Source organism: Primulina eburnea, chromosome 11 (genome assembly GCF_022965805.1).
Source record: "Primulina eburnea isolate SZY01 chromosome 11, ASM2296580v1, whole genome shotgun sequence".
Lineage (NCBI taxonomy): Eukaryota > Viridiplantae > Streptophyta > Magnoliopsida > Lamiales > Gesneriaceae > Primulina > Primulina eburnea.
The window spans coordinates 33535843-33558254 of NC_133111.1; the positions used below are offsets into that span (position 1 = coordinate 33535843).

Consider the following 22412-nt stretch of genomic DNA (forward strand, 5'->3'; position numbering starts at 1 on the left):
ATCCAGAAACAATTATGCTGCTTGTATTTCAGTGCAAGGTACGATCTTCACGTGTATGATAAAATAAAAATGAAGATGTTCTCCAGCAGAAGAGATTTTCCTATCTTAGTAAAGGGATAATTTAATCTTTAAATAGTGGAATTTCAAATATGTCAGAATGGATTTATCCATTATATATATGACAATATAATGAATCTATCTTATTCAATCTCATTATGCATGCATTGGATGTTGGTCAAAATCGAGATCTTCTTTTATGACCAATAGAGAAGCAATTTCACTAAACAAGACGAGACTTAATTATTACATGGACAGAGGAAGCAGAACGTTTATATCACAAGCAGGGAAGAAGCTAGAAACTTGCCATATATAGGGAGGCGAAATTGGTTTTTTTTTTTTTTTTTTTAAGAATTAATCGTTGAAAAAGCTTTAAAAATAGACACATTCACTTATTTTCTTTTGGATGTTTTAGCAAAACGAAATTTATCCAGCTTTTGAATGAAGCCGAGAACTAAAAATCAAAGCAATGACAATGTATTTTCCATTGAAGATTGCCCGAAACCAGGGGCGAAACATCGTCTTATTTATAATATATTGATTGTTTACGAGGTTTTGGGTTTCGTCTTCTTTTCGAAATGTCTATAATAACTTAGATCCATTGATAATTTTGCGAACCGAGATTGACTCATAACTGATGATAGATGATCAAACTAGCTACTTTCAATATTAATTTTCATATTACGAGGCATGTTGACTGAGTAAAAAGTTCAATTTAAATTGGTTGTGGGAGCAAATTGGATTTTCTTGTGAGTTTGAGGCGTACATGTTTTTATGAGAGTTTATTTAGTATAAGTGTACGAGGTGAGAATGAATGAATGGTTGTCGCTTTTATGTGTTATTTACTGTATACGTAACAAATTGTTCAATCTTTAGACTCGCTAAGTTTGATTGGTATAGGTGATGAGGACTGAAGAGTTGGTGATGTTTGAGGGAGTCTGGTTTCATCCTGACGAGCACTTAACCGAACTTTTACGTTTCTGTAAAAGTTTTATGACATTTTTAGAGACGTATGTTTGATATAAAATTTCAAGTACAATATTATTTAGATGATTTTCGGATTGTTGGGTTTTTATTTTAAAGGATGCTAGAGTTCTATTTCATGAAAGTTGTATCATTAGCCTCTTTTAAATTTGATGAAAGTTGGGACGCGAATTGTGAAAGTTGAATGATGTATTTATATCACGCCTCGAGACTGAAGGGGTAAGCGTTGTCAAATTATACAATCAACCGTCAGTCTATTCATTCATAATATAAAAATATCATCTTCACAAATTCAGAACAATATCTAATATCATGAAAAAATATTTTACAACAGTGGAACGTAAATCAAAATTTAAAGGAAAGAAAACTAAATGATGACAACGGTTTTATTCTTCTTCACCATCCCAAAATCTGGATTTAGTGATGTTATTAAATCTCTTCTTCATTCTTATCTTGGAGAGACTGAGTGGTTGAGTGATATGATAATCAGTCAATAAGCAAGAGAATCTTCTCATCCTTTAAATCATATTTCGACAGAAATTGTAAATATAGCATTTATATCGGATATACATAAATAATATTATTTTAAGGAATAAATTATGCACTGAACGAAATATGAATTTCATGATTAACTGATATCAATTTCTTATATTTTATTCTTCTAAAGGTAGAGATATAAATAAATAATAACAAGAATGAGTAATCAGAAATGTTCGAAATATATATTTCTATCATATGTTCATAAACATCATTACTTCATTTATACAGATTTCAAGATCAAACTATAAACATTTAATATACATACTGGTCGGTTTTAAATCAGAATACACAGGTTAAAACAGAAAGTCCACTAGTAGTAATATGCTTAACAAAGTTTCAATTGATGTTTGAAAAAATCTGCACTTACTGCTAGAATGCTGCTCAAATAAGATTGATCTTTGCTCGAATATTATGCTTAAATCTGAATATTCTAGGTGTGATTTTCTCTAGTGGATACACAACAAGCCACCAAAATAATACGATCGTCGGGCTCGCCTGGGGCCTTCTCCCATAAATGGGCTCCCTCTAGGGCTTTTTCCCTCACAATCATCATATCATCGTATCACCGTATTAGTCGTAATCACTTTCCCTCCTTCAACTTTTCATATTTTCATCACTTAAAAAAATTCAAGCATATACATAAATTGTTTTTCTTTTAAACCAAGCATGCAACATGTCTTTTAGCATTAACGTTTCATCATATAATTTCAATAACATTTAAAATAAACATATTAACATTATTTACAACATTCAGGGTAGGGGTATCAATCTTCTCGGGTGGGTCGGGTTTCGGGTCAACCCGCGAAGTTTTTTATTTTTTTTCAACCTGAACCTAACCCGACCCGAACCCGAAGCAACCCGAAAACCCCCAACCCGAACACGAACCCGTCTAACCCGACTCAACCCGCCTAACCCGAATTTATTTATTTTTTTAAAGAAAATTAACGAAAAAATTTCGAAAAAATAAAAAATAATAATATTTTAATCTAAACACATAATAACAAAATTTACGATTTAAATTTGAAAGTTTAATTCTAGAAAATTAATAGTATATTTACTAAATCAAATAAACAATTGTTAAAAAAATAAAAATTATGCAAAATAAATATTAAATGATAAAAATTTATCATATAAATATACAATAAATTTTGTTCAAACATAAAATATATAAAAATATAGGTAATATTTTCAAAAAAAATAAAATTCGGGTCACAACCCCCGAAACTCGTCTAACCTGGCACTAACCCGAACCCACCCAAACCGAACCTGATTTTTTTGTGTTGGGTCGTGTCGGGTTGACGGGTCGTGTTGCATTTTGACACCCCTAATTCAGGGCACTGCAAGGACGTCTAACATTTTTCAGGTGTAAAATGATCGTTTTACCCATAGAAGCATAACTCTCTATATTTATCATTAGCCCTCGAAACGACGTCCAAAATCATTCCAAACTTAATATATTTCCTTAAAACACTCCCTTAAATATTCATCCTGGCTTAAACTTGAGCTTTTCGATAATTTTCTCGATTCGTTTTTAAACTTATACGTATATCCCGATTTTGACTCATAATAATTCGAAACTTAACCAAACTTAAAACAAAGCTTAACAACACCTAACTAACCCATATACAACCAAATTCCAGCCCACTAAGTCCCTTGAACACGCCTAAGAATCTACTGAATTTTTCTGCTCAAGAGTCCTAGTCCTAATGTGATTTGAACCTAGGCTAGCTTCGCCTCCAGCCCTTAACCACCATGTCCAGCCTCTAACCATCCATCCTAGGACCTAGGAAGAACCCATGACATGATGCTGGACCAAACCTTCCAGCCCAAACACGCTTAGACCTTTCGCCCGAGCCCTATGACTCCTTGCGCAACTCTCCTAGGATCGAAGACCTCAAATACTCCTATGTCACCCCTTCTATCACAATGATATGATTTCACTAAAAGACTTTGATTAATTACAGAAACTATAATAACCTACTTCAGTTTGGTCTCAACCAGTGCCAAACTGAAAATCTTAGTATCATTACAACTTTAACAGTATGCAACTGATATTTTTTTCTAAACACAACTGATCTTAAAAGATCGAATACAACAAAGAGATGTGCTAGTGCTTTTGCTAGAAAGATAGCCTGAAACCTATGAATATGTCTGTTGAGTGTGAGCTTTTTCGTAACTGATCTTGTAAGCTTGAATTCAAAGATTCACTCAGAATGAATCTGCGCAAAATCCTCCTTCTCAGCTGAACTCCTCGGCTATTTATAGGCTTTGGTTCCTACGATAATTATAATGGCCCGAAAATTCGTGTTTGGAAATTTGCGGAAAAATTTAAAATTTTCTTTTTTAAATAATCAAAATGCCTCATTCATAAAATAAACTGATAAATCAAGTTTAATGTTCAAATAGCAGCGGAAGAAATTATTGTTTGCAAAATCACAAGTTAAAGTAATCCAACAACTGATAAAAATGTTTGAGCATAAAAATGGTAAATACTGTATATGAGGTCCTCGGGTTCCACTACTGCCGACCCAAGCTAGCTCACTGGTCCCCGCCCTCGGTCCCGACCTCATCAGTACCTACAACAATCAAGTCTAGTGAGTCTAACGACTCAGCATGCATATATCGTAAATACGAGTAAATATATAATAAAATTGCATGGGAGTAAAAATATCATGTCATGAGACATAACGTGAAAATAACTTATCATGAGCAATTATAATACGTGCATAACTGACTGAAAATCATAAGTGAAATGTTTGCTCAATCGAGCCCTGTCATAAAATAACATGTAATAATTTTCTGGTGAGATTATGGTCTACGCAAGTGGCCCCTGCACTGAACTGAACTGAACTGAACTGAACTGACCACCAGGTGAAGTAATGATTCGTCTGATCAGACTAATGCCTCAGTATACTGGGTGGAATTGAACTGAACTGGTAAGTGACCACCGGATGATGCAATAATCCCATGATAGTGAAATGGCCACAAGCAATATCGCATAAATCTCAAAAATAAATATTTTATATTTTTATGCACGTAATATAATTAAATAATTAAATATCATGTATTATTTTACCGCATGGGTTTGATCGTTCTCAGGCTCGATGCGACCTAAATCTAACATGAAAAATGTGCAAATGATTTTCTTGACCAAACATTGTAATTAAATCAAAAAACGAGACAATTACGCCCAACGACTTCGTATTTAATCATGACTCCGTGCCAACCCGAACCAACACCGAACCATCATTTAGTCATGAATAAAATACTCTTAAAATGATGAAATAATGCTCCTAAAATGATGAGGGCCGAAATTTTGGTGAATGGAGGCCAAAACATGAAACGCTCTTTCGAGAGTCAAACAACATGTATCGTAGTCTAAAACATAAATCGATACAAAGCTTTAAATCAGACTCTTTAACTCTTAATCTTTGACTCGACTCTTATCTAGGGATCCCGGTTTGAATAAGAACGTAACAAGTCTCCAACCTACTCTTCCCTTCTAGATGGTGGTATGTTCTTATTCCCGGACTTCGATACACTATATCGAGTATCTACAATAGGAGTTGATATTCTCCAAAGCACATCGATATAAACCAAAGGTCTAGTGACTTTGCGCTTCTACCAAAGACTCTTTCACGATATCTATCTTCTATTCTATGCTTTTCTATAAATCAATAGAAAAAGCACATACATTCAAGGATTTCAAATATATCAAAACAATAACAATTAAGTATATGGTTTTGGGAACTCAAGTTGTAGCTTACTCGAGTTATCTATCCCGGTTTAACATTGATTTATACCTTTCTTTTCTCGGTTTCTGATTGACGCAATCAGTCCCAATCTTGCTTTGCTCGTTCTTCTACCGATTCTGAAGTTGAATTCTCGAGTTCGAAGCCTTTCAATACCAAATTTGGAAATAATATTCGAGAAGTACAATATCACATACAACTCAAAGCAAGACTTGATTGATCAATACTCAATCTAGTTAACTTTCGACGGCATAACGACGCAATCTCGAGATACCCGACAACTCAACAACATCAATAAATACCAACCACAACTCATAACCAATAGCAATTACAACCCACCATTTCAAAATCTGCACAACTATATTCACATAGGCTGGAAATATAATAACAATTGGATACGTGGTCCGTTCTTCGATCCGGTTTCGATTATATGATTACCACAATCTCAAGAACACATAATACCAATCAAATTACGATTTCTCCAATACCAAATTTTCAAACCATGCAGGAAACTAATAAAACTTACATCTCTTTGAAGCTCTTGACGAGAGAAGCACGAAACTAAACTCGAATTGAAAATCGGACGGTCGGATCTTGCACAATCAAAATTCTAATATGTAGAGAAAACCTTGAGGATTTCTATGAAGGTTTCTCGGTTTCTTTTCTACAATTCTGAATGAAATGAAGAGGTTACATGTTGATATGCATGTATAGACATGTGTATTTTTTTTTAATATTTCATTCAGCACTTCTCGCGCATATGCGCGTCCAATGCTCGCGCATATGCGCGAGACCTACTGTCTAAGCGCCTGTAAATTCATCTGCTCGCGCATATGCGCGCCTCTTCTTGGCGCATATGCGTGAGGTCTTCTGGATCAATTTTCACCTGCTCGCGTATATGCGTGAGGTCTTCTGCCTCTACATTGGGCTACTCGCGCATATGCGCGAGGTCTTCTGGCCTCACACATAATCCATGCTTTCCTCGAGGCTTATCCTTCCATGATCATATCAATTCATCAACTAATTAATTTCGGATTACAATGATAAAATCTCAGGCCTTACAATTCTCCCCCTCTGAGACATGATTTCATCCTCGAAATCGCAGGCAATCAAATCACATAAGATAAGAATATATAACAGATGCTAAATAAGAAACTCACATCATTGAAACAATTCTGGAAATTTCATGTCTCATGTCTGATTCAGTCTCCTAGGTAGCTTCTTCAATGTCATGACGACTCCACTGAACTTTCACATGCGGAATAGTCTTCGTTCTGAGCTGCTTTTCATTACGATAAAGAATCTGAAGTGGCTTTTCAAAAGAGCTCAGAGTTTCATCGAGTTCGGCCTCATCAGGCTAAAGAACATGAGAAGCATCAGGAAGATATTTCTATAGCATAGACACATGAAAGACGTCATGTATTCCACAGAGAGACGGAGGAAGAGCGAGTCGATATGCACGATCACCTATCTTCTCAAGAATCTCATACGGACCAATATAACGTGGAGATAACTCCCCTCTCTTGCCAAATCTGACAACGTCTCTGAAAGGAGAAATTTTCAAAAATACTGTGTCTACTGGCTCAAATTATAAAGGTCGACGTCGAATATTCTCATATTTAGCCTGTCTATCTTGATATCTCTTCATTTTCTGCTAAATCACCTTTACTTTCTCAGTCATATCTCGAATCATGTCAGGCACAAGTTCAGGTACCTTGGAGATATCATCCCAGTAATGAGAAGATCTGCACTTCTTGCCGTAAAAAGCTTCAAATGGATCCATATCTATACTCGTTTGATAGCTATTATTGTACGAGAATTCACAAAGTGGTAAAGAATCTTGCCAACTAGTGCCAAAGTCTAGCACTATAGCTCTAAGCATATCTTCCAATATCTGGATTGTTCTTTCTGATTGTCCATCTGTTTGAGGATGATATGCAGTACTCAGGTGTAATTTCGTATCTAGAGATTGTGATAAAATATGCCAAAAGTGCGAAGTAAATCGGTGATCACGATCTGATACAATGGACTTTGGCACTCCATGCAATCTAACCACTTCTCTGACATAAATTTCTGACATCTGATCATGTCTGTATGTCATTCGGTAAGGAATAAAACACGCTGATTTGGTTAATCTCTCAATAACGACCTAAATCGCATCACAACCTCGGGATGATCGTGGTAGCTTTGTAACAAAATCCATGGAAATATGATCTCATTTCCATTCTGGAATAGATAAATTATGCAGTATACCTCCCAGTTTCTTCCTTTCTGCTTTCACCTGTTGGAAATTCTAACATCTGGACACAAAATCTGCGATATCTGATTTCATCTCTTTCCACCAAAACCGTTTTTTCAGATCATTATACATCTTTCTGCCACCAGGTTGAATACTAAATCGACTACAACGTGCTTCTGTAAAAATATGTTGTTTCAAGTCTGAAACATCTGGCACAACATGAAGATTATTCACACATAACACATTATCACGAACCTGATATTCTGATTGATGCCCTGATTTGACCATCGCAATCGAATTCTGAATATTCTGATCAACTTTCTGTGCTTCTTTGATTCTTAAAATCAACTCTGGTTCAACTTGAATAGTATAAAGTCTCAGAGGCTTACGATCTGTCTCAAATACTATACCAGAAAAACAGCAATCTTCAATCAAATTCGAGACACCAATCGTCGATAGGGATAAATAACATACATTTTGACTCAGTGCACCATCAGCTGCATTTGACTTCCCTGGGTAGTATTTGATTTCACAATCAAAATCTTTCAGCAAATCAAGCCATCTACGTTGCCTCATATTCAATTCTGACTGTGAAAATAGATATTTCAAACTCTTATGATCAGAATAAATTTCAAACTTCTCACCATATCGATAGTGTCGCCAGATTTATAATGCAAATACGATGGCGGCCAATTCAAGATCATGAATCGGGTAGCGAGTCTCATGTGGTTTTAATTGTCTCGAGGCATAAGCAATAACATGTCATTGCTGCATCAGAACACAACCTAGTTCCCTGTGAGAAGCATCACAATAAATAAAAAAATCATCAGTACCTGACAGAATAGTCAACACCGGAGCACTGGTTAATCTCTTTTTCAACTCTAGAAAACTGGATTCACATGCTTCTGACCAAACAAAAGGTCCATTATTCTGAGTCAGCTGAGTAATCGGCTTAGCAATACTAGAGAAATCTTTGATGAATCGACGATAATAGCCCGCTAAACCCATAAAACTAAGTATCTCTGGCACTGATGTCTGTAACGGCCCGAAAATTCGTATTTGAAAATTTGCGGAAAAATTAAAAATTTTCTTTTTAAATAACTAAAAGGCCTCAATCATAATAAATTGATAAATAAAGTTTAATGTTCAAAATGGCAGCGGAAGAATTTTAATGTTTGCAAAGTATCAATTTAAAATAATTCATCAACAGATAAAAACTGAGTTCGGAAAATGATAAATGCTAAAAAAATTGAGGTCCTCGGGCTATACTACTGCCGACCCAAGCTAGCTCACTGGTCCCCGTCCTCGGTCCCGACCTCATCAGTACCTGCATCAATCAAGTCTAGTGAGTCTAAAGACTCAGCATGCATAAATCGTATATAACGAGTACATAAATAAATAGTAAAATTTTGCATGGGGTAAGATGTCGTATCAGGAGTCATAAAGTGAAAATACTTCGCCATAACCAATTATAATACATGCATAACTAAACTGAACATCGTAGTAAAAATGGTTGCTCCATTGAGCCCTGTCATAAATATCAAGTGGTAATTTTCTGGTGAGATTATGGTATCCGCAAGTGGCCACTGCACTAATATAAACTGCAAAATGACCGGTGACTGGCGACCGGACCGATAACTGGCGATCGGATTTAAATATGCTCGTCTGATCAGACAAAATGCCACAGTATACTGGGTGGTACAAACTGAAACTGACCGGTAACTGGCGACCGGACCGATAACTGGCGATCGGATTTACAAAGTCTCCCATGATAGTGCTACGGCCACAAGCAATATCGCATAAATCTCAAAAATGAACATTTTAAATTTCTATGCACGTAATATAATTAAATGGCATCATCAAATCTGAAAAATTTCAATCTCCTGTATTAAAATCATTTACTTGCGATAATTTAAAAAATATCTATATGACTTGATTGAAGAGTCAAAGGAGATATAAACATGCCTTGGTTTGTTTTGACTGAAAACAAACAAAATAACGACTCGGCGCGGCGGAGACGGAGTGCTCTTCACTTCCTCCCTTAATTCCATTAAATTAAGCATGCACCATAATTATTATAATAGCATAAAAAAAATTGTAAACGTGATGCATGAACATTTTAAAATATTATGATTTGTGCTCAGGGCGCTGCTAGGACAAAAATCTCGCCCCGGGTGCAAAATTACCAATTTACCCCTGGAAGCCCAAAAATTACCATTTTACCCCTGGACCTCTAAAATTGACCCGAAGCTTACCAAACTCCTTAAAATGTCCCAAAACATATTTAAAAATATTCCTAGACGTAAACTCGAGCCCAAAAACCAACTTAGTCTATTTGTTTTAAAACTTGGACCGGGTCCCCATTTTAACCCGAATCGAATCAAAACTTACCCGAATTTTTCCCAACTTTTTTTTTATCATATCTTAAAACATCTAGAACACCTTAAATTCATCGAGATTATGCACCTAAACCTCTCGGCCAAAAACCAGAAAGAGGCGGTACCCTCCACCTTAGTCCCATTCGAATCATAAGCTCAACTTCTCCCCATCCTTTCGATCCTAGGCCACCACCAAGCGAACCAGCCCCTAACTCACCTCTCCTAGACCACCCTAGGACTCCCCTGAACCTACTGTACCCACGCCATCAGCCCCATGCATCAGGCATAGGCCACCCGATCGCTACATTCTCCCAAAACACCAGATGAACCCAACTTGATCCACAGCGCTTGGGGAAGGTTGCAGCACAAGCCGAGCCCTTCCAAACCTTGTCTCAGACCCACCAGGTTCTGGTCCAGGGATGGAGAAGGCCCTTGCACGGCTGGTGAAGCAGGACACATGGACCGAACCTTCCCCCAACTCACAATACCCGATCGGCTCTCAACCTATTGCATCAAACTCGACCGCGATGCACCCTGCTGTACCTAACCTCATTGATTCACGATCTGTCCACCCCTTAACAACACTATACAGCAGTCCCTTGCACCAAAAAAAAACCAGAAACGTGAGTGGTGATGGTTGGAAACGCATAGACAAGCAAAACCGATAAACCCTACCACTCATGCATGGATCGAAAGTTTCACCAACTACAAGCATATAACAGCATATATATATATATATATATATATATATCGTGCAAGATGCAGAGATGATGATGATGCGTGGCTTGCCTTGTGAGTTCTTTGCAAGAGAGCCAAGCAAAGGGACACGCCGAATGGGAAGAAATGGAGGCACCGAGCTTTGTGATGGGAATGCACGAAGAAACTCTCTGGTTGGAGGGGAGGGGAGGTGTCGGCTGAATGGGGGAGGTTAATTACTAGGTTTAGGGTTAATTAGAGTTTAGGTGTTAATTATATAGTTAAGCAAAAAAAAATGTTAATGGGCCAAGAGTTGGATTTAAAAGGGAATAAAAATGAATTTAGGGCCCATTAAGCTTAAAACAGTCCTATTAAGTCTAAACGCACTAAAAAAAAAATATTTCGAGTTGGAAAGATTTTGAAAATAATAGCCGAACCACTAAAAAGTTCCCCGATTCAATAAAATTTGCGCACCGATAAAAATAAAGTCCTGCGGGTAAAAATATCCCAAATTTTTTTTGAAAAATACAGTTAAAAATGCTTTAACTTAATTTATAAAAACAAATCCTGTAATAAAATATTTTCCTGGAAATTCCCCGGTCTCCGATCCTCGCTCGAACGTGAAATGCAACTTAAAGTTCTAATGCACGAACTTTTAAAATTTTATGAACTAAACTCCATCGTGCATGAATTATGCATAAAGTGCATAAAATAATAAAACATAATCTTATTAACTTATCTCAATACTCCATCTCCAGTCCGGCCTCACTTACTTAATTGAAAATGTGACAATTAAATTACTGCGTAAAATAAATAAATTAATTTAAAGAAAACATTTAAATACTCATGCAATAATAAAGAAAAATCATTTTAATTTAAATCCTAGGAATTATGCATGACTTATACGTAGTCTGAATTATGTGAGGACCCAAGAACTAGTTACACAACCCAAGCCTTAAACCACATTCAAGCCATGAATTCAAGGAGGGATTTGAAGAGCCATAACAACATGACATTCAAGCCATGAATTCAATGAGGAATTTGAAGAGCCATAACAACATGTTAATGGTTTCTAAGGCCATCAAGAAGGCCATAAACATGGATGTAATGACCTTCAATGAGAGCCTTTTCACCTCCCTTCCTTGAGCCTATAAATAGTGGCCAAAGAGTGGGAGAAATCACACCAAAACAACATCAAAGTTCTCTCCAAAAGTTGCAATTTTCGAGTATCAAATATTCTGCACAATTTCAGAAGGTTTTGCTTATAGTTTTACACGTCTAAATCCAATCTCCACCGTTCAAAATATACCTACACGTGTTTAGAGCAACATATCCAAAATTCAGACCGATCCAACGGTTCAATTAGGCGCAATCATTTTTGCAAAGTGACTGGTCGGTGTCAAACTACAACTTGTTATTCCAAGATTTTGGCACAATCTTTCACGTAAGTGGGTTTTTGCTATACTTTTACGTACACTTGCATTTCATAAGTGTACTACTTGATATATATATCGACATACTTGTTCTTCGTAAGTATGTCCACATTTGCTCAAAAATAAATTAAGTATGTTTCTTGAAATTCGATCGGCATGATATATTCGTTCCTATTTGTTATGAAAATCCTTGAACAATTTGTTGGTTGGTATTAGTTATAATATTTAAAAGAATGTTTGAAATATTTGAAATGCACTGTAATGATTCGAATTAGAAATGGCAAGGAAATTCCGATATTTGTTATGTTTTGTTTAAGGCCCTGATGCGGTGGGATATAATAACCGTTCTTTTGGCCTCGCCCCTTAGAGGAGTAACATATAGGGGACTGATCAGTAAACCATGAAAATGAGATGATTTTCAGTGCTATGTTTGTACTTTGTTTATATTCGATTCAACATGCTTACTATTGAAATTATGATTTCATTGAAATTATGATAATATATTCGTATAATTATCACCTTGATATTCGTTATGCCCGATCGGCCCCCATTTACTGAGTATTTCCCAAGTACTCACCCCTTACGTTCCCACCCCAGATAAGAACGAGGAACAAATCGAAGATAAGGAACAAGAATACTTTTGGGTATGGTGATCCGATTCAAGACCAGTCTCGTTATTCTATCTTTTAGTTAATTTCTCGTATTTTACGCTTCCGCATTTCGTTTCAGTCGCATTGTAAAGACGATTAATGATTTATATAATAGACTGGCTTTTGGTTATTTGATTTACTACATGGCTTGTTGTTATACGATTTTAATTGTTGAACAACGCCGATGGCACGTCTCGGTTTCGGGGCGTGACATTTAAGTGGTATCAGAGCCGCCAGGTTCATAATCCGGCTGGGGATTTCGAAAGACAGAGTTTGACGAAGTTAGATTTTGGCAAAAACTTGGTCATTCATGTCCACCCCAATCTTAGATTTGAAAATTGTGACTTCCCATAGGAAACTCAAGAATTCGATTCCATTAATTATTCTGAATTGATCTCGACGTATAATCTTCAAACCATACGTCAATTCTCGAATTTTCCATCTTTGAACCCTTTCTGAATCAAATCTCGAATGAAATGACTATGAAATTTATCGTTTGATGTTTATTCACGACCTTATCATCTTGTAAGCCTTTCCACTTGTTTTTATTTCAGGAAATGGCTTCAAATTCTTCTATGCCTCGCACTCGAACCACGGGTCACATGAGTGTTATACCCGTCCCTGACAAGGATACCATCATTAAGGACCTCCGAGCATCTCTCGCACTAGAACAGAAAGACAATGGGAAATTGCTGGCAACTTTACATACTCTGCAAGTTGAAAAACATGAGCTAGAGGAACAGAAAACTCATCTCAATGCTCTCTTGGAGCAGAGCTCGTTTATAGCAGTCCAACGACATCAGCAAGATGCAGTGATCATTCAAGAACTTCAAGATTCGGTGCAACATCTGAATATGCATAATGAACACTTGCAAAATCAGGTGCAACAACTTCAGGATGCCCTTATCGACTTGGAACCTGAAATAGAACCAATAGAGGAGCCGATGGAAGACGAAGCAGTAGGAGATGGCGAGATTTTAGATGATTGAGGATTTAGTGTCACGACTAGTTGTAACAAGGATTTATAATCCAATTGCTTTCTCATGAATTTTCTCTCCTTTTGTGCTTCCTAAAACTTGGATTTGTATTGCTTCATTTTTCGTTTGAATCAATAAAAAGTTTATTTGATTTTATCAGTGGTCAATTGCAGTTCATGATTAACTCATATATATGTTAGCAAACAAATATCTTAGAAACTTGTACACTTGTAGGATATGGACGGAAGACCGGTACGAAACAACCGCAACCCGCGCTACGGAAATCGCAACAACAATCGGAATAACGCCAACAATCAAGGGAATCTACCTCCACCACCACCACCAGGATTGGGCCTAAGTCAAGTTGACTTAATGGCCATAGCAACTATTGTGGCCACTACCATCCAAGGATTGGGTAACACAAACCGCCACCACCAGGACCTCCAGCACATGGGGTCAAGTACCACTACGAGTCTCTACGAAAGAATCGCACTCAGACATTCAAAGGAGACCCGGACCCCGAAGTTGCCCAAAGTTGGCTCAAAAATATCGAGACCCAACTCCGCTTACTCGAGATTCCCAACGAGTTCAAGGTGGATGTGGTAACACCATTTTTAGAGGTAAGTGCAGCCAAATGGTGGGAGACAGTCTCACCAGCTTTGACAGCGGATGGATCAATCACATGGCAACAGTTTCGAGAAGTATTCCTGAAACAGTATTACCCTGCTGAAGTGAGATTACAGAAGTTGAGCGAATTCGAAAATTTCGCTCAAAATTTAGATATGTCTGTGGTGGAGTATACTTCAAAGTTCAACTCCCTTAGAACCTATGCCCCCACGATTATGGCTGATGATACCTTAAAGATGCACCGGTTCAAGCGTGGTCTGAACAGTCGTATTCAGTCAGCATTAGCAGTTTACCAACCCACGAGTTTTGCTGACCTAATGGGCGCAGCAATACGAGCCGAGACAGACATCAAGCGCCGAGAGGATGAGAACAAGAATAAGCGACCTCCTTCGGGACAATCTTTTCAAGGGAAACAATCATTCAAAAGACCGAACCAGTCCAGTGGGACATTCAAGGGTGTTTCGTCCAGTCCAACCTATCAAGAGGCCAAGATGTGTCCTATCTGCAATAACCGCCATTTTGGGGAATGCCGAAGGAAGACTGGTGCATGCTTCAATTGTGGGAAGTTGGGACATCGAATTGCTGATTGTCCTGAGCCTAAGAAAGGTGCATGGTCAAATACTGATACTACCCCCAGCAAGCCAAAGGAAAATAAGCCTAACGCGTGTGTGTTTGCAATGACTCAGAAAGAGGCAGATGACTCAAACGATGTCGTGGCAGGTACCATTCTAATCAATGAAATGCCAGCTTATGTATTATTTGATTTTGGTGCCACTCATTCGTTTATATCAAAGAGGTTCACTAAGAAATTAAGGCTTATACCTGAAATACTTGTCGAACCCTTTAGAGTAGCAACTCCTACTAGTAAGACAATTGAAACACATAGGGTGCACAGAGATTGTGAGATCTGTATCAATGATCACCTATTTCAAGCTGAATTGATTCAACTAAACATGGTGGAGTTCGATGCCATTCTGGGAATGAATTGGCTATCAAAGAATCACGCAATTGTAGACTGCCGATTGAAGAACGTCAAACTAAGGGCTCCGAACCAAGAAGAAATCGTTTACTATGGCAAAGTCAAGAAACAAAAATCCTTACTATCTGCTTCCCAGACTTGGAAAGCCATGAAAAGTGGAGAAGAAGTTTACTTAGCTATGTTAAGCGAGGTAAAGGAAGGAACCACACTTGCACTAGAAGAGATTCCGGTAGTACAAGAATTTCTGGATGTCTTTCCTGAAGAACTCCCTGGCACAATCCCCGACCGCGAAGTGGAATTTGAGATTAATTTAGTACCCAATGCTACACCAATCTCAAAAGCACCGTATCGAATGGCTCCAGCAGAATTGAAAGAACTCAAGGAACAACTTCAAGAATTGTTAGATAAGAAGCAAATCCGACCGAGCACATCCCCATGGGGAGCTCCTGTCCTATTTGTGAAGAAAAAGACGGAAGCATGAGATTGTGTATTGATTACAGGGAACTGAATAAGATCACAATCAAGAATAAGTACCCGCTTCCAAGGATAGATGACTTGTTTGACCAACTCAAAGGAGCTACAGTCTTTTCCAAGCTCGACTTAAGGTCAGGTTACCACCAACTAAAGGTCAAAACAAACGATATTCCAAAGACAGCCTTCAGAACAAGGTATGGACACTATGAGTTCATGGTAATGCCATTCGGATTAACAAATGCTCCAGCAGCTTTCATGGATCTCATGAACAGAGTGTTCAAACCATTTCTTGACAAGTTTGTTGTGGTATTCATCGATGATATTCTTGTATATTCATCAAGTGAGGAGGACCACAAAGAACATCTTCGTCTCACCCTCCAGAAGCTTAGAGAAAAGGAACTGTACGCCAAGTTCAAGAAATGCGAATTCTGGCTAAAGAGCGTCACATTTTTGGGACACATAATATCAGCAGCAGGAGTGTCTGTGGACCCTAAGAAGGTAGAAGCAATCATGGATTGGTCGAGACCAAAGAATGTGACAGAAATTCGAAGCTTCTTGGGATTAGCGGGCTATTATCGAAAATTTGTTGAAGGATTCTCTTCAATAGCCATACCCCTCACTAAACTCACGCAAAAGAACTCTAAGTTTCAATGGAATGAAGAATGTGAGCAAAGTTTCGAGACCTTGAAGAAGAAACTTGCCTCTACTCCGGTATTGGTATTGCCAACTGAAGGAAAAGACTTCACCATCTACAGTGATGCTTCAAAAAGAGGTTTAGGATGTGTGCTCATGCAAGATGGAAGGGTGATCGCCTACGCTTCAAGGCAACTGAAACCATATGAGCAAAACTATCCGACGCATGATCTCGAATTAGCTGCAGTGGTGTTCGCACTAAAAATATGGAGACATTATCTCTATGGAGCCAAGTGTGAGATTTTCACCGATCACCAAAGTCTCAAATATTTGTTCACGCAAAAAGAACTAAATATGCGGCAGAGACGATGGATTGAACTCCTGAAAGATTACGACTTGACGATAAGCTATCATCCGGGCAAGGCAAACAAGGTAGCTGATGCTTTGAGTCGAAAGAATATTAGCAAAGTAATCCTAGCATCACTTTCAGCACAACCATGCCTCCGGGAAACGATCAAGATAAGTCAAGATCGAGACCCACTTTGGTGAAATTGAAACAACAAGCTAAAGAAGGAAAATCATCGGATCTCCAGACAGATGACAAAGGAGTTGTGTGGATGAAAGGGAGATTGTGTGTACCTGACATTCAAAATCTTCGACAGGAAGTAATGTCTGAAGCACACAAGTCAAAATTTTCAGTCCACCCTGGCAGTACCAAAATGTATAAAGATTTGAAGAAAAATTTCTGGTGGAGTGGAATGAAAAAGGACGTTGCAATGTTCGTCTCCAAGTGTCATGTGTGCCAACAAGTCAAGGCGGAACACCAGAGACCTGGTGGACTTCTTCAACCTTTGGAAATCCCGGAATGGAAGTGGGAACATATTTCTATGGACTTTGTAGTCGGTTTACCAAAGTCTAGACAAAACCATGATGGTATATGGGTAATCGTAGATAAACTCACAAAATCTGCGCATTTCTTACCTGTCTGCATGAACTATAATCTGGATAAACTGGCTACCTTATACATGAATAATATCGTACGGTTACACGAAGTTCTAGTCAGCATACTATCGGACAGAGATCCTAGGTTTGCATCCCATTTTTGGAAGAGCTTTCAAAAAGCTATGGGGACAAAAGTTACTCTCAGTACGGCATATCACCCTCAAACGGACGGCCAAACTGAGAGGACAATACAAACTCTTGAGGACATGTTGAGAGCATGTGCTCTAGACTTCAGAGGTAATTGGAGCGAAAATCTGTCCTTAATCGAGTTTGCATACAATAATAGTTATCACAGCAGTATTGGAATGGCACCGTATGAAGCTCTGTATGGACGAAAGTGTCGATCGCCACTATATTGGGATGAAGTAGGGGAAAAAGCCATGGTTGGACCCGAACTGATCCAAGAAACAGTGGATAAAGTTGCTATGATCAAAGAGAGACTGAAAACTGCACAGGATCGACAGAAAAGTTGGGCTGATCTAAAAAGAAGACCCGTGGAATTTGAAGTGGGCGAAAAAGCCTATGTGAAAGTGTCACCCATGAAGGGTGTGATGCGGTTCAATAAAACTGGGAAATTGAATCCTAGATACGTCGGACCTTTTGAAATTCTAGAAAAAGTGGGAACACTTGCTTATAGAATAGCACTTCCACCTGATATGTCAAGAATCCACAATATTTTCCACGTTTCACAGCTAAGAAAATATATTTCCGATCCAAGTCATATTCTTGAGGCTGGACCACTTCTGGTTGGGGGCAACCTAAACGAAGAACTAAAATACGAGGAAGTTCCAATCCGAATTGTGGATAACAAACATCAAGTGCTGAGGCGACGGACTATTCTATATGTCAAAGTACAATGGTCCAATCACAGCGAAAAAGAAGCTACTTGGGAGTTGGAAGAAAAGATGAGAGAACAATATCCTTATCTATTTGAAGATCGGGTATAGCCAAGTTTCGAGGACGAAACTTCTCATAAGGTGGGAAGGATGTGAGGACCCAAGAAATAGTTACACAACCCAAGCCTTAAACCACATTCAAGCCATGAATTCAAGGAGGGATTTGAAGAGCCATAACAACATGACATTCAAGCCATGAATTCAATGAGGAATTTGAAGAGCCATAACAACATGTTAATGGTGTTTAAGGCCATCAAGAAGGCCATAAACATGGATGTAATGACCTTCAATGAGAGCCTTTTCACCTCCCTTCCTTGAGCCTATAAATAGTGGCCAAGAGTGGGAGAAATCACACCAAAACAACATCAAAGTTCTCTCCAAAAGTTGCAATTTTCGAGTATCAAATATTCTGCACAATTTCAGAAGGTTTTGCTCATAGTTTTACACGTCTAAATCCGATCTCCACCGTTCAAAATATACCTACACGTGTTTAGAGCAACATATCCAAAATTCAGACCGATCCAACGGTTCAATTAGGCGCAATCATTTTTGCAAAGTGACTGGTCGGTGTCAAACTACAACTTGTTATTCCAAGATTTTGGCACAATCTTTCACGTAAGTGGGTTTTTGCTATACTTTTACGTACACTTGCATTTCATAAGTGTACTACTTGATATATATATCGACATACTTGTTCTTCGTAAGTATGTCCACATTTGCTCAAAAATAAATTAAGTATGTTTCTTGAAATTCGATCGGCATGATATATTCGTTCCTATTTGTTATGAAAATCCTTGAACAATTTGTTGGTTGGTATTAGTTATAATATTTAAAAGCATGTTTGAAATATTTGAAATGCACTGTAATGATTCGAATTAGAAATGGCAAGGAAATTCCGATATTTGTTATGTTTTGTTTAAGGCCCTGATGCGGTGGGATATAATAATCGTTCTTTTGGCCTCGCCCCTTAGAGGAGTAACATATAGGGGACTGATCAGTAAACCATGAAAATGAGATGATTTTCAGTGCTATGTTTGTACTTTGTTTATATTCGACTCAACATGCTTACTATTGAAATTATGATTTCATTGAAATTATGATAATATATTCGTATAATTATCACCTTGATATTCGTTATGCCCGATCGGCCCCTATTTACTGAGTATTTCCCAAGTACTCACCCCTTACGTTCCCACCCCAGATAAGAACGAGGAACAAATCGAAGATAAGGAACAAGAATACTTTTGGGGATGGTGATCCGATTCAAGACCAGTCTCGTTATTCTATCTTTTAGTTAATTTCTCGTATTTTACGCTTCCGCATTTCGTTTCAGTCGCATTGTAAAGACGATTGATGATTTATATAATAGACTGGCTTTTGGTTATTTGATTTACTACATGGCTTGTTGTTATACGATTTTAATTGTTGAACAACGCCGATGGCACGTCTCGGTTTCGGGGCGTGACATGGTTTAGGCCAATTGATCATAGCCTCTACTTTGCTAGGATCAACAGAAATACCATCTCCAGATATAATGTGTCCCAAAAATACAACTTTTTTCAGCCAAAATTCACATTTCGATAGCTTTGCATACAGTTTCTCAGTTCTCAGAGTTTTCAGTACAATTCTCAAATGCTCAGCATGATCAGTCAGATTCTTTGAATAAATCATAATATCATTAATCAAGATAATCACAAAGTCATCAAGATATTTATGAAATATACGGTTCATCAAACCCATAAATACAGCTGGAGCATTCGTTAAACCAAACGGCATGACTATAAACTCATAGTGGTCATACATGTTTCTGAAAGTTGTCTTCGATATATCATAATCTCTAGCTCTCAACTGATGATATCCAGATCTCAGATCGATCTTGGAATAAACATAAGAACCATGCAACTGATCAAATAAATCATCAATACGAGGCAAATGGTAATTATTCTTTATAGTAGCCTTATTCAATTGCCGATAGTAAATGTAGATTCTCATTGAACCGTCTTTTTTTCTAACAAACAGTACTGGAGCACCACAAGGAGAAACACTCGGTCTGATGTAACCCTTGGCTAGCAAATCCTCTAGCTGATCTTTCAATTCTTTCAGTTCAATCGGTGTCATTGTGTATGGAGTTTTAAAAATAGGTATTGTACCTGGTATTAGCTCAATGCTGAAGTCTATTTCTCGGATTGGAGGCAAACCCAGAATCTCATCTGGAAAAACATCAGCAAACTCACATACCTCTGGCGAATCTGTCAATGAAGGGCTCGACTTCAGTACATTTACTGAATACAAAAGGAATCCTTCTGCTCCTTTCTGTAATAATCGAGTCATAGACAAAGCAGGTACTAAAGAAATTCGAGCTCTGGAACCCTTACCATAAAATTTTCATTCATCAGTCATTTCAGCTCTGAATCTTACAATTTCCTGGAAACAATCTACGATCTCTGTACTTGGTCAGCATATCAATAACGATAATGGAGTCAAAATCAGACAAACCGAGTACAATACAATCTAACTCTATCTCATTACCATCATACTGCAGCATACAATGTCTAACAGAATTCACTGATATAAGACATCTCCCCAAAGGTGAAGAGATAGATACTACAGCGGATAAATTCTCAACAGGAAAAGATTGCATCAATGAAAATCGCCCAAAGATAGAAGTATGGGATGCACCTGTATCTATCAACACATAAGCAGGATAACCACAAAGAGAACAGTTACCTGCAACCACATCATCGGGTGCTTCTTGGGCCTGTTCCTTGGTCAATGCAAAAACTCTGGCCTGCTGTCTCGGAGGCTGGCTAACAGTCTGGCTTCCTCCTGGCCTTGGCTGTGACTGGGCAGGTGGTGGTTGGAAAGAGTGAACAAAAAATGATCGTCTATCATCCTGAGCCACTGATCCAGATGATCCTGCTCCCTGGGATCGTTGAGAACCTCGTTGTGGACAAACTTTGGCAAAGTGTCCTGGCTGTCGACAGATGTTGCAACTACCAAACACTCCTTGGCATTGCTCCGTGGGATGTCTTCCTCCACATGTTCTGCAATAGACCCATATATAATTCTGGCCAGAAACAGTCTGTCGTGAACCACTGGAGCTAGATGAACAACTTCCAGACTTCTTAAATTGTTTCCCTCGGGCTTTTAGATTATGTTTCTTCCCACTGCTGCTACAGCCACTAACAAATCTTGGAGGTGGTTTGTGGAACTAGGTTGAAGGTTGTTGTTGTTTCTGCGTTTGAGCAACATACGAAGTTCCTCTCTACTTGATCAAGCCCGCTTCAGCTCCCTTTGCTCTGTTCAAGGCATCAACAACATTATTTGCTTGCCGTGTATTTACCAGTGTAAAAATATCAGGATTCAGCCCATTGATGAACTCATCAGCCACAGCTTCATCATTATCAGCAACATGAGGAGCAAAACGTAGCAAGGTAGAGAATTTGGCCACGTATTCTACAATCTTCAAATGACCCTGCTTCAGGTTAGCAAACTCTGCACCCTTGTCTTTTCTATACGATACTGGGAAGAATCGTTGATAAAACTCGGCTTTAAAGATCTTCCAAGTAATAACCATACCTCGATGCTCCAAAGCTCTTTTGGTTGTGAGCCACCAATTCTTCGCAACCTCATGTAACTAGTGCCCAATCAGTCTGACTCTACGCTCATCTGTATAGTCAAGTGAATCAAACAACATCTCAATATCTTCAAGACAGCTCTCTCAATCAATAGACATCTCAGTGCCTTTCAAAGTCGGCGGTTTGAATGACTGAAATCTCTTTAACAGTGTTTCCATGGGTGTCGCTGTAACATCCATCGGATTATTTGAATACTACCCTATTCTGGGACTCTTCGAGGAGGCATATCTGATTATCAAAATGGTTAGTAATCAAATCTAACAATCTGTCTCAGTCCTCCTCTGATCATCATACTTCTGATCAAGAATCGGTTCTGATTCATTATCCAATGATACGCATTTCCAATCAAATCAGGTAAACATGTATTTTCTAAAGCAGTAAAACTTGTTGTCATACTAGCATATAAAGTGTACAAATCAACATTACACCAAATCGCATGCTAGCATTATAGAAGCAA

The 22412-nt window shown here is 38.1% G+C and overlaps 1 protein-coding gene across 1 annotated transcript; it reads left to right on the plus strand.

The window, feature by feature from the left end:
* The first annotated feature begins 13943 nt into the window (after positions 1 to 13943).
* Positions 13944 to 16804, plus strand: LOC140805547 (uncharacterized). The gene is made up of 4 exons (XM_073161812.1): positions 13944 to 14166; positions 14325 to 15541; positions 16135 to 16670; positions 16783 to 16804. Exons 1-4 carry the CDS (start codon positions 13944 to 13946, stop codon positions 16802 to 16804), a joined length of 1998 nt encoding a protein of 665 aa, XP_073017913.1.
* Positions 16805 to 22412: the final 5608 nt, after the last annotated feature.